The 12,406-nt window shown below is 38.3% G+C and overlaps 1 protein-coding gene across 1 annotated transcript in view; it reads right to left on the bottom strand.

Annotated features, from left to right (window-relative positions):
* Positions 1-250: 250 nt before the first annotated feature.
* CNIH3 (cornichon family AMPA receptor auxiliary protein 3) overlaps positions 251-12,406 on the bottom strand; it is a 47,143-nt gene continuing 34,987 nt past the window's right edge. The window contains exons 4-6 of the mRNA XM_005241844.3: positions 5,785-5,897; positions 3,129-3,272; positions 251-1,141 (exon numbers count right to left, since the gene is read on the bottom strand). Of these exons, the coding sequence (XP_005241901.1) occupies positions 1,114-1,141; positions 3,129-3,272; positions 5,785-5,897 (285 nt within the window). The 3' untranslated portion in view covers positions 251-1,113. The remainder of the gene's footprint in view (positions 1,142-3,128; positions 3,273-5,784; positions 5,898-12,406) is intronic.

Below are 12,406 nucleotides of genomic sequence, written 5' to 3'. Positions count from 1 at the left end.
CCACCAGGTTCAGCACTGAAATACATTTAGCAGCAGTTCTGGACACTTAATGCCTTTGACCTGTCAATCAAAGAGATTAACCTAAAATATAAATAGATTGTGAGTATTTATGTAATGTGTATTTCTATATACATATAAAGATATACAGCCCATATATATGAATTTCAATGAGAATTATATGATAAAATTTAAAAACTTGTAAATTATAAAACCCCAAACATTTTTCAATACAAACTTCATACATGACAAAAACATTTTGTATATTTGTTTCAAATTAAATTTGACAGCAGAAATAAAGCTGCAACACAGAATAACAGACCATGATTAGTTGGTCCAGTACTTTGTTATCCAGCATTGTGATGAATATAATACCTATGTTACAATCCTCCTTAATATATGTAAGCTTTTACCTTTTATTTTTTTCTTTTCCTCTTTTTCAGTCAGAGTAACCCTATTCTGTTATGTGCTTGGCATGATTAGGTCAAACCCAATGCATTTATACACATCACTATGTTATTGGTGCATCACAGCTGAAGTACAGAAATATACTGGATGTTCACCTACAGGAACAGCATATCACTAGAACAGAACACTGCAACTGCAAACGCTCTTGTTATTGTTGTTATGGGTGGAAAAAAAAAAAAACACTGAAGCAATTTTCAGAATATGTTGTATAGCTGTTCTTTCTAAGATGATCTTGCCGTCCAGAACAGTCATTAAGAAAGGAAATTTTGCTCCCTGGAAGACAGTACGGACTATAGTTTATAATGAATCCACTAAACCAAGCAGCATTATTCCTGGAGAGGTGAATAGTTGTGTTACCTGGCCCACCTTGTTGCATGGGAGTTTTTTGTGTGTGTGTGTTGAAAGTCATTTACTGCAACAGATTGAGAAACAGGAGATAAACACAGTTAACGCAGCTGTTCTCCCATGGTATTCTGCTTCTTCTTGCCGAGTCTCTTTCATGTACTCTACTTCTTGGGTTCAAAGTTTTCCTCTTTGCTTTTTTTTTTTTTTTTTTTTTTTTTTTTTTTAAACTCATGCATCACTTGGCTCACTCATCCTCACACCTCCAGCCTTTGTTGTTTTCGGCCTTTAACGATGATCTTTCAGTTAAGAGCTCACCAAAGTGTAGATCATGCTGAATGTAAAAGAAAGACATAATATGAAAGTATCCTTTTGAAGCATACAGAGCACTTTGATTTTTATAAACCTTTACTGTCTGTTCCTCAGGTCTGACTGTAATGGCCTGTGCTTTCCTTTGCGTTCTTTCTCTCTAAAGCATCTTAATTATGGTGTATTCAAGATGGGTATCAAAAAGCACTCAAGAAATAACAAATTCATTATCGACATCCTACTGCACCACAAGCTGTGTTTGAGCTTATTAAAGTGCAGTCTGATATCTGAATTTGAACAGCGTAGAAACAAAACCATTTTGCTTTAGTGCATTTGATTTTTAAAACTTCAACCAGCAACTCTCAGCAGGGCAGGCAAGGTTTCCCCGTGAAACTGCATTATTTTGTTTCCTCTGGAAAAAACTCCAGCAGTAGAAGAAACATAAAATACAGACACCAGCTGGAATGAATCCATACATATTAAATGCAGTTCTGAACAGCAAAGAAATCTTAGTACATTGCCACGGCTGCATTTTACTGCATTTCTAATTCTGACAATACCCAGGAAAGCATAGCAAAATTGAATGTAATTAATACTATTTTATTTAGCACCAGGCAGTGGATTTGGATTATGGCCACATTTTAGAATGAAGCAAGCAGGGCTCAGAGGAAGCTGCACAAAGCAGAGTCCCAGCAGAAAAGACCACACTACATAGCTGACTTTGACAGAGTCTTTTACCCAACACAAAAACACGGGGTCAAAAATGCTTCTCTCTTCAGCCATGCCTTGCCATCTCTCCTTGCGCTACTAACAGAGCTTATCTAGCTTAACTGCCGTTCTTTCCACTCCCAGTCCCATGAAGAGGACTGGTGGGCAAAGGCACTCAGCCCAGACCCACAAAGCTACTGGATGTTGAACTCCTCCTCAGGTTCTCATGCCCCATCCATCTTAACATGAGCTAGCCACCTACCAGCTTCTGTTTCTTCTACCCTTCTACTTTCTCCTGCTTATGTATGCAGACACAGGTACATATGCATGCACATGTGGACAGAAAACTTTGTTCTCAATAGTATTTACAAGTAATACTGAGAAACAACAACCTGCAGCAAAAGCTCCTCAAGATATGGGGAACAACAGAACAGATAACGGGCCAGTAATCAAAGGAGAAATAAGATTTATTTTCTTCCATCATCATACAAACCTGCCTTATAGAGGGATTACTGCATGCAAGACTGGCTTGAAGAGGCACTCTATGCAAATACATTATGGAAGAAGTAGAAGGAAGGCATCATAAAACAACACCTCTGTTTGAAGTGCAGTAACCCTTGTTGTCAAGTAGTTTTATGGTGTGATTACAGGGATGACTAAAAGCACAGGGATCCTGCCAAGGCATGATCCTCACATATTCTTGCTCTGGGCATTTGTGACTGAGCACTAAGGACATCTGACAGGGGCAGGTGGGACGACACACAACTGGGGTGCACATCTTCAAGAATGTACTTAAATTAGGAGTCTGGACCACACACAGGCTTACCCTGTCATGAAAGGCAGTCTGTAGGAATGACTACAGGCATAGTGCACCCCATATTTCTACCCACCATTTACCTACCCATTTACTTATCTTGAGCATCACTACACCAGCAGATGTATTTTTCTTATGATTCTCTTGAATCATAAGACCATTATAATTTTTATTTGATGTAATGCCATTATTATAACAATTTGTTATTTCACCCATCCTAAGAGACTATGCAGAGGAGCAAAATTTTTTTCCTTTGGTTGGCTCTGGGGTTTGGCTCAGATCTTAGGTAAATGCTTAGTATTTTGTACTGAGGTGTCAGCAGATATAAGCATATGCTGTGGTAAGTGGGCATGCTTCCCTGAATCAAGATCCGAAGCAAGTTTTATAAAAACTAAGGAAAAAGGCAAACTGGTTCCAGTCATTCCTAAATAAATTTCACATGTCAAATGAAAAGCAGCTACTATTTCCTTAGTGAAACGACCAGACTTACCAGTACAGATAGTAGAAGAATGAAAGGAGATAGAAAGCTAGCTTACACCAGGCCTCTTTTTGACAGTAACTCAAGGTATCTGCATTCATGACTGCAGGTGGATCATATGCTAGCTCTGAACTATCTGCTGGGCAACGAAAATACCTGAAAGAGCAGGAGAAGACACCTGGAATGACTCTCTAATATTTTGTATTAAATATGTGCAGATACACATCTTCCTGATCACCAGCTCAGAAGACAACCATCTTCCATGATACAGGAGGAATTTTCCTCTCTTTTTCAAGCCTCTATTTCTGGACATTGTTAAAATCAGGATGCTAGTCTAAGACCATTCTTCTAGAACAAAGCAATTAATTAATGCAGACTTTCTGTGTTCTATTTATTCTTTAGATTAAAATGTTCCCTCTTCTTATATAGTTATTTCTGGCTCTCTAATAACTTATATATTGTGCGTGACAATATGCAGTGGTTTGTGATTACAGAATGAAGGAGGGATTACTGGGCTCGAACTGCATCTACACAACTGATTTCAGACATTTTGAAAGGTGACAGTCTCAACCAACTGATAGTTAAGTTCCTCCAACTCTGAAAAGGTAAAAAGTCAATATGAAGTAATATAAGAGCTGGCTGACCAATGTTTTCTACATGTAGCACTGCTCAGAAAATTACCATCCAAATAATTATAATTGGAAAATCTTTTTTCTTCTTACATAGGAGAAGTTTCTAATTATTCTCAGCAGTGACTGGAGGTATGAGAAAATCCTGACAAAAGAACTTTTTTGGCAAAGAAGCTTCTGCCTCAGTTACTTTGCAATAAAAACAAAAGCAAAGCAAAAAAGAAATCCTCAACAAAATTAATGAACTGCTTTAAGATCAGCACAAATCAGGTAAAATACTTATTTCTGTTGCTTTGAAATAGTAATGTAAACACTGAAGATTGCTGGGATTGCTTATAGATAGATAAATAGATAGACATATATATAACATAGATATAAAACCCTCAAACACATAACCAGCAGCAAACCTTGAAAGTATATGTTCTCATAGTAACTTTTCCTTCCTCCCTTCCAATATTAGTCACATCCACTTAGTCTCTAATAACATGACAAGTTCTTTTACAGGGACCACAGGTGAAACCTTGCTTTATTATCTTCATTGGCATGAAGATATTACAGTATCTTCCCATGGTTTTGTACAGAACTTCACACAACGAACCCAAACCTGTCTGTGGTTAAGCAGAAATTATGGAGAGCATGTGGAAAATAATTGAAAAAAAGACAATCAAAAGTTCTCTCCAAAGGTTGATATCATTATTTAGAGTTTGATCATTTCCACCTTGGACATAAAATACAATTTTTTAAATTTGTTTTTTAAAAACCTCTTAAGTCAGTACTATTGTCACACTTTTGTTGTTAACTCTTAGTAAAACAGCACCATAAAATATTATTATTTTTATTACACCCAACCAACAGGGAGAAAAGCATCTGTAGCTTTATTTAGCTTTCTAGCAACTATACTGGCACTAACTTCTGAATAATACACTTTATCGTATGACTGCATTACTACCAAGCTTTTGCAGAAAATAGTGCAAAAACCCTACTACTTTTTAGTTCCTGGTGCAGATAATGGTTTTGCCTTCTTTACAGATTTTTTCTTTAAGCTATTTTGCACAGGAGATTTCTGCTACCATATGGATCTTTGTAACAAAAAGAGACCCTGACAGACAAAAATAATCTGTGCTTTTACAAACATTGTGGAAATGCAAAACTAGTGAGGACTCCAGACTGACAGCCACAAAACCTGATGTCTCTTGGTTATCTTCAGAAGCAACAGAAGGATGATCTTCCACTAGAATGCAGAGGAAGATGCAGCAGCAGCAGCTGCTGCACTGCCTGTCCAGAAAACATTAATGCTGCTCAACAGCAGGTCTTTCATTATCAACTCTGAAAGCACCTTAGTGAATATAAACACATAGCAGAGATCCAGAGTGGAAACACTCCCCACTTTTTCATGTGGGCAGGGTGAAGACAACAGCTCTTCTTCTACTGCAATTCCTACTCCAAGAGTTTCTAAGAGAGACTCCGCTTGCAGAAAGAAATTCTCCACTGTACAGGAAGAAAAACTTATTTTATATTGAAAACAAACAAACAACAAAAAAAGAGCATAAAGCTGACAAAGAAGATGAGAAGCAAAATTCTGTCAGCCTGCCCAGTCTCTATTTCACAGCTCCAATGGAAAGGTTTCCTGGCTAGGGCTGAATGAATAGGTCCAAGATCTTTCAGATATGAACTGCCTTACAACTCCCTATCTGAGAAGTATTTAGAGCCTCACCAAGTTCCAATTTCAGTCCAGCCTATTTAATTCTCAAGTTTTCATTCAGTTGTGGTGAGTGCATCCTGACATCCTTCAGGATATTTAAGTTAGTAACTGAAAGCCAAGTTTATATTATTATGTGTTTACCCATCCTAAATGTTCATGAAATATATTTACTTTTCCTCTGGAAACATAAGTTTCAGCTGCTTCTAGGTAAAAGATACTAGGCAAAAGATATTCAGTCATACTCCTGTCACTGCACTTCATAATTCATACAACCTGCATGTGTGCTCAGTTGGCAAATAAGGCTAACAAGCAGTCAGTATATAAAAGATAGGCTTACCTCCAGAAGTGATAAAAAAGCAAAGGAACATTTAATCCCAGTGTTAGCCACTCCTGAGCACACAAAAACATTATGCAGAAAAGACTATGGATAGAGTACTCTGGCAACACCAGCTGAAAAGAAAGGAACAGAAATAATATATGTCAGTAAAACACCCCTTTGATTTTCGTCACCTAAACAGTTTTTCAGAAAACAAACCATCTCTGCAAGCCTCTTGTGTGTTTATGTCTGTCCCTAGACATACCTCGTTGATAGAAGGCTTGGCTATGACCAGTGAACACAGAACGCAGTGCCAGGTTTGTTCAGGTTCTAACCATGGCTGTAGTCCAGGGGCTTGTTGAGAGGCATGGGACAAATCACTTACTGTCTTACTGCTGCTCCAGATTTCTGTCTACAAAACAAAACTGTCTCCCTCACAGAAGCACTGAGATTAAACAAATGTCCGTAAAAGACTTCTTAAAGAACTGTTTCGTTACTCATGCATTCAGAAAGGAAATAAAACTATACCTAAAGCTTCACCTCTATACTGGAGGAGCATCCTTGGAAAAATAAAAGGCTGCTTCTCTCATTTTGATATGTTATGTACACCCTAAAGAGATAAAAATCCATTATTAAGTCAGTGTTGCACGCTAAAACCCACCAAGACAGGAAACTCGCTTCCTCAGTAAATCTATGGCTCCCCACACTACTTGTTTCAGACCCAAGATGATTCTATTAAAAAAGAAAGTGAGTGGGCAGCTGGCAGAAGCAGAAATTTATGTGATGTTGATTCAGAGAAGTTATTTCTAAAGGCATTTTGCTTTTTTCACTGTTTCCCCATTTCTTAGCTGGTTTTCTTTTCTTGTTTCCTTCCAGTTTTTCCAATGACTTCTTGGAAATCTCTCTTTCTAAAGTCAGTCATAGAAGAGACTAATTTCCAGTAGTACATATTTCTCAAAGCTAGACAATCCCATACATGGTTCTTCTGCATCCCTTGCTGCATCTTGGAGCTACATCAACCAAAGTTAAATCACAAAAAGCATTTGAAAGGCTTCTTTTGATATAAGTTCATTTTCATCTGTCAAATAAATTAAGTGAACCCTATTTTTTCAAAACAATGTAGAATCTACTATACAGCTACTCCCAACGCCTACCTACTCCCATACAGCTGTGCTGCAATCAATTCTGTCTTCTTAGTTCTAGAGGTCTTTCCACCTAATGCACACCGTATTTTTTAATTTTCATTTAACTGTTTCAGGTGGTGAAGTTAACACATTTGGATATCTTTGTCTACGCCTTCAACTTAAACATTCTCAAAAGCTTATCTTATGTGGATTACAAATCATAATACAATTACATAGTTCAGATTCCAGATGGTAGTTATTTATCATTGCTGGTTTGGTGGGGTTTTTTTTCATTTTTAGAATGTGATTTACAACATGACTATAACCTTTCCCCAAAGAATGATTCATCTTCATCAAAAATTGCAGAGAAGAAAGGTCTTCCTGATGTACATCTACCCACAAAACACTACCACACTTAAAAGCATATTACATTCATTATCACATATTTGATTTCTGATTCCAACACAATCCACGGACTTAGCAAGAACACAACCCTAGTGCCTGATCAGTAGGCTGGCTGGTAATAACGGGGAAGGAACGTCATAGTGAAAATTTATGCAAAGCTTAAAAACCAAACAAGAAAATCTGCTGTGAAGCTAGAAAGGAAACAAAGGAAGCAGTGGACTCTTGGAAACAGTCACTCTCAGTCACAGTTTCTGGTGTAAATTAAATCTAACTATGCTTTTGATAGAACAACAGATGTGTCATTTATGTCTCTTCACCCTTTTCTTGGAGTGACATTTTCCTGTGGACATAAAAAAAAGGATCAGTGCTGATCACAGTTTCTAAAGAGAATTCAAGCAAAGAAGCAAACAAAGCCCAGCCTGCAAAGACAATTATAGTTTATATTCAGGCGATTTACTTAAGAGACCAAATCTAAAAGGAGGTGAGAGAATTGAAAGCATAAAGTGTAGAAAGGCACTAACAGCAAGGCTTGTGAGGAAAAGTAAACTCAATAACTAAATAACTAAAAGACAACACTGCTTCAGCTCTTGGGTGCAAGAATCATCCTGCAGTTTGACACAATGTCCTCTGAAACCAATGGAAACTTTCCATCAATTTTAGCAAACATGGGATCTAGCTCCTGGAGAGAAGGAAGCTGGCTGTGAAACAAGCAATTCTTCTTGTTCCTGCTGAGGTAGTCAACTGCAATAGTAACTTCTGCCATACAGAAGGCTGTGCAATAGGAATTAAACTAGCATCTTTAATTCATTCCCAGGAGAGCATACGAAGCTGTCAGATGGTAGACACATTAGGATACAAACAGTATACTTCTATTTTGAGCCAGGAACACCCTGATTCAGGTACAACCTCTGCTTTCTGACACAGCTCAACATGAAGTCTTGAGATGGTTACAGAACACAGAGCTGAAGGACAAAATCAGCAAAAAATGAAGGACAGTTCTTTAGGGCTGCAACTTGGTCACTTTGAGAGCCAAGCTAATTAATGGCACTACAAATTTATCACCAGAAATACTACTGGCTGACATTTACCTGTGGAAAACCACAGGAAAGCCTGAAAAATAAGTCAGCTTCTACACCAAAATGCTGCAAGTCAGAAATACCTTTTGCTATTAACATAAACCAGGGAAAGAAACTACTATACCTTTCTAGCTTTTGCTCTAATATGTATAGTTACAGTAAATATCTGTATCAGTAAATATTCAAACCCCTTATTTACAATCCATCATTTGCATTTAAAATGTAAAATCTTAGGTAGATATCATACTCCTATTGTTACCATCTCACCACAAATATACAATACATCCTCATAGAAAGTATTACAAACACACATGCACATGTAGATATATTCTTCCCCTTTAATTCCAAAGAAAATACGGCAGGCTTTGCTGTGTATAGATATCTAGGTTTGGCTGAACTAAAGCATGGGAAAACAAGCACTGAAGCTAAGCACCTGTCAGCAGCTTCTTTCTGTTTATTGGAATGCAAAGACCTCTGCAGACTGCAACTGCAGAAGGGCATCTCTTGGGAAGCTCAGTCCTAAATAATTTTATTCAGTATCCAGTTTCCTAGATATATGCTGCTGCTGTTATATAAAAGATAAGCCCACCTTTTTCTGTCCGTCATTTTCTGGCTTATTCCGTTTATTATATGGATAACTCCTTCTCAAATGTAATTTTGTTTTTACAGAACATTATATAATTTTTACATAGAATGGCTCTTACAGTGTGTCTTGCCAGCGAACAGGGTACAAAATACCTCACAGAAACCAAAACTGGGAAGATAATATAGCAGGAATAGTAATCTCCCAATGTTATTAAATTCTCATGCTTAGAAAATCAACTGCAACAAGTGAATCAAACTGTTCTCCCTGTCACTGAAATGTCAAAACCTTATGCTTCTTTCCAGCACTTCGCTTAGGACCAATACTCCTGAGTGCTACACAATAATAGTAATTCTCACGGAACTGTTGTTTTTTCCCCCCAAAAGACACTGAGTCTACACCAGTCTCCATCTGTGCACGCCAGCCTCCCGACTGTAACCATAGATTTTACACAGTACCCAGAAATTGCCAGTCATTAAATACTCTACCTTTCCCAGGGTTTCTGAGAGCCTTCATTATACTGTTAGAGGCTGAGACAACTTCCCTTCTTAATGCCTGCCTTCTCCTCCCACAGATGGCAGGAAAAAAAAAACCTGAAGTGGAGGCTGAATCTCTTCCACATAAGATAAAAGCTCTGGTGAGTGGAAGTTTTCAAGTGGAAACAAGTTTTTCACCTTACAAACACACAAGCCCTTTTTATCCACCTAAAAGCAACAAGAAACCGAAAACACCATGCACGCATGGTATCACTCCAGGGCCCCAAATCAGGCCTGATCTAAGCATATGCTTGCTTTACAGCAACGGTTAAATGCTACTGCACCTACTTTCACTAAAGGATGGCTGCAGCTTGCCATTATGGTGCTCTCTGCTGCGTTTTTCCACCATACCCCTTGCACCACGCAAGCTGACCAATGTAGAATTGGTCCCCATCGTAGCAGGCAAAGAAGGGATGGAGACATACCCAAGGTTCTCAGAACACAAGAGTTACTTCAATTACACTTTAGACCACCCTGAAAGAGCCTGCCAGAGCTAACCTGGTTTACTGGGCAGTATCAGCTGCTGAATCGTGAGACATCATGAGACCAAACGGAGATGATTACTTAATGACTCAAATTCTCCTAACTGCACGACACAGACCACAGAAGTCAGAAGTGTAGTGCAAGCAAGTGAAAAAAGCAGAAACACACAGAAAAATAGTAGTGCCATCTGCATTAACCCATTATGTGCATGAATCTGGAATGCTTGTACACCAAAGCAAATGGTGTATTTGCACCTGCTGTTGCACAAACCGAAGTAGGGTCAACTGTGCATAATTTAAATACAGAGAACATCTTAAAATTTGCAACAGTTTTAAACATACTGCTTACATTGACCAAATTGATGAAACACACTAAATTTACTGCTGAAATACACAAAGGTTTCCCACTTACATTTTCTAGTGTATCTTTCTAATTTACTTTAAAAGATTTGAGTTACTTGACTTCCAAAGCTTCCTCTGAAAGGCTGCCCTAGAGCCCAATGCAATAATGTCACAGTAAATACACTGAGATTTTCAATCCAAATTTTCAAGTTCAATTTCCTTCAGTTCTCCTGTTAAAATTCACACTTGCTTGTGTCTCTGCAAGCTCTGTTCTCTAGTTGCTTATAGCAATCACTTAGAAACTCAGCTGCACAGTTAATTGTTATAACACAAACCTATAGCCAAAGCATTTTAAGTAATTCAAAACCATGGGATGCAAACCTCTAAAAGTATTCAGCAGTTTGCTATGCAGATGTATCAAACTAGATGAAAAGAAAACGTCTGAAAATGGATTCCAGATCATCAAAAGAACAACCCTCTGTTGACCCTACTAAGTTCACATATACAGCTTTACATTTTATCTGTGGGAGAGCAATGGTGCATGCATGCAAGGCTCCATATTACAAACCAAGTACAGAGCACAACTAAAAGAAAGGATGTAACATCTCCGTTTTCACCCCTCCACCTTTCTGGATCACGATGAAGCAAAGCAGCACAAAGCCACTGCTTTGTGAAGGTAATTTCATTATTCTAATGAACTATTGGAATGTCTTTAAACAGTATTAAGTGGTTGTGAACGTAAGTCACTCCACAGCACAAATATCAGACGATGAAATGAACACAAAGAACCTTATTATCATTCTCACCAAGTATTCCGTATCCATCTGTAACACAGTACCAGATCTAGTATTATAACACAGAATTTCTGGATGCTCTTTCAATCTCAACTACTAAACACGTCTATATTTAGGCCTATCGTTTCAGTTCTCATTGTCTCATTTTTGTCTTCTGCAACATGGGGGCAATTATATTCACAATCTATAGATTCCACTGGAACTAGTTTATGATTAGAACATTTCAGCTTTGTCATAATACAAATAATAACTTTAACAAGAGTGACAGAGGAAGATCAGATCTTTATGGGACATTCATCAAGAGTATCTATAAATATTTCTGTATTACAGAGCCTATGGGAGGTCATAACAGCCACCAGGTAAAGAGGTTATGAAACAGACCTACAAAAAGACCTCTCCACTGTAAGGCCTGCAGGGCACCAGCACAATCCAAAAAGCACCCCGTTCTTGGAAGGCACTTCAATAAGGCAGATGTGCTGTGCTCTTATAAGTATATCTCCTCTGCGAACTGTTCCTTTCCACTCAGCAGGGATCAGGAGATATCTTCACAACGTTTCTTTTTTTAACATTAATTCAGAACCACTAAGAGAGGCTAGGTTAGCAGCCCTGGAGTGCGGACTTCTCTAGCTTTCACAACACTGACACGAAACTGGGTAAGAAATGCTTTCTTGCCCTACTTCACTGTTGTATCTCAGACACAACCAGCCAGGACGCCCCATAGCTGGGTTATTCCAATAGCTCATGGCATCTTTGTGCGCTCACCCCAAACCGGTGAGAATGACAACTAGTACCACAGCTGTTCGTTAGGATCTAGAAAACCAGCCCCCCATTTCACAGGCAGGTCTATGAATGCAGAAATCTCAATAATCATTAAAATGAAGTTCAGCCATCTGCACAGGACAGGAAGGGCCCTCAGGCCTTCTCCCGGGGGTCTGTCTAAGACTGACAGTTCCACAAATGCTGAAAACTAAGTGTTCACTACAGGGTTGTTTCTGTGTCTGGTGCGTAAAGACTCAGTCTGATGAAGCAGATTTGGTACAGTGCAGACATGGTAAAGACAATCCCTGCCCTGCTATTCTAACAGCTTTATTGAAAACATCAGCATCTAAATGCAAGGTAGGACACTGAACTTCCAGCAGAAGCAATTTTGATCCATATAACAGGTATGATGTAAAATCACTGCAGTATTTTTAGGTATTATATTGCTTTTTGTAATTGCATAGTGGCTTTATAAGTCTGATCCTGACTTACATCTACAATGAACATTCTGCTAAACATAACAGTGACATTTGATTTAACCC

This window comes from Falco peregrinus, chromosome 11 (genome assembly GCF_023634155.1).
Source record: "Falco peregrinus isolate bFalPer1 chromosome 11, bFalPer1.pri, whole genome shotgun sequence".
Lineage (NCBI taxonomy): Eukaryota > Metazoa > Chordata > Aves > Falconiformes > Falconidae > Falco > Falco peregrinus.
Note: the sequence above shows the minus strand (reverse complement) of the source record. Positions and strands in the feature narration are given on the sequence as shown.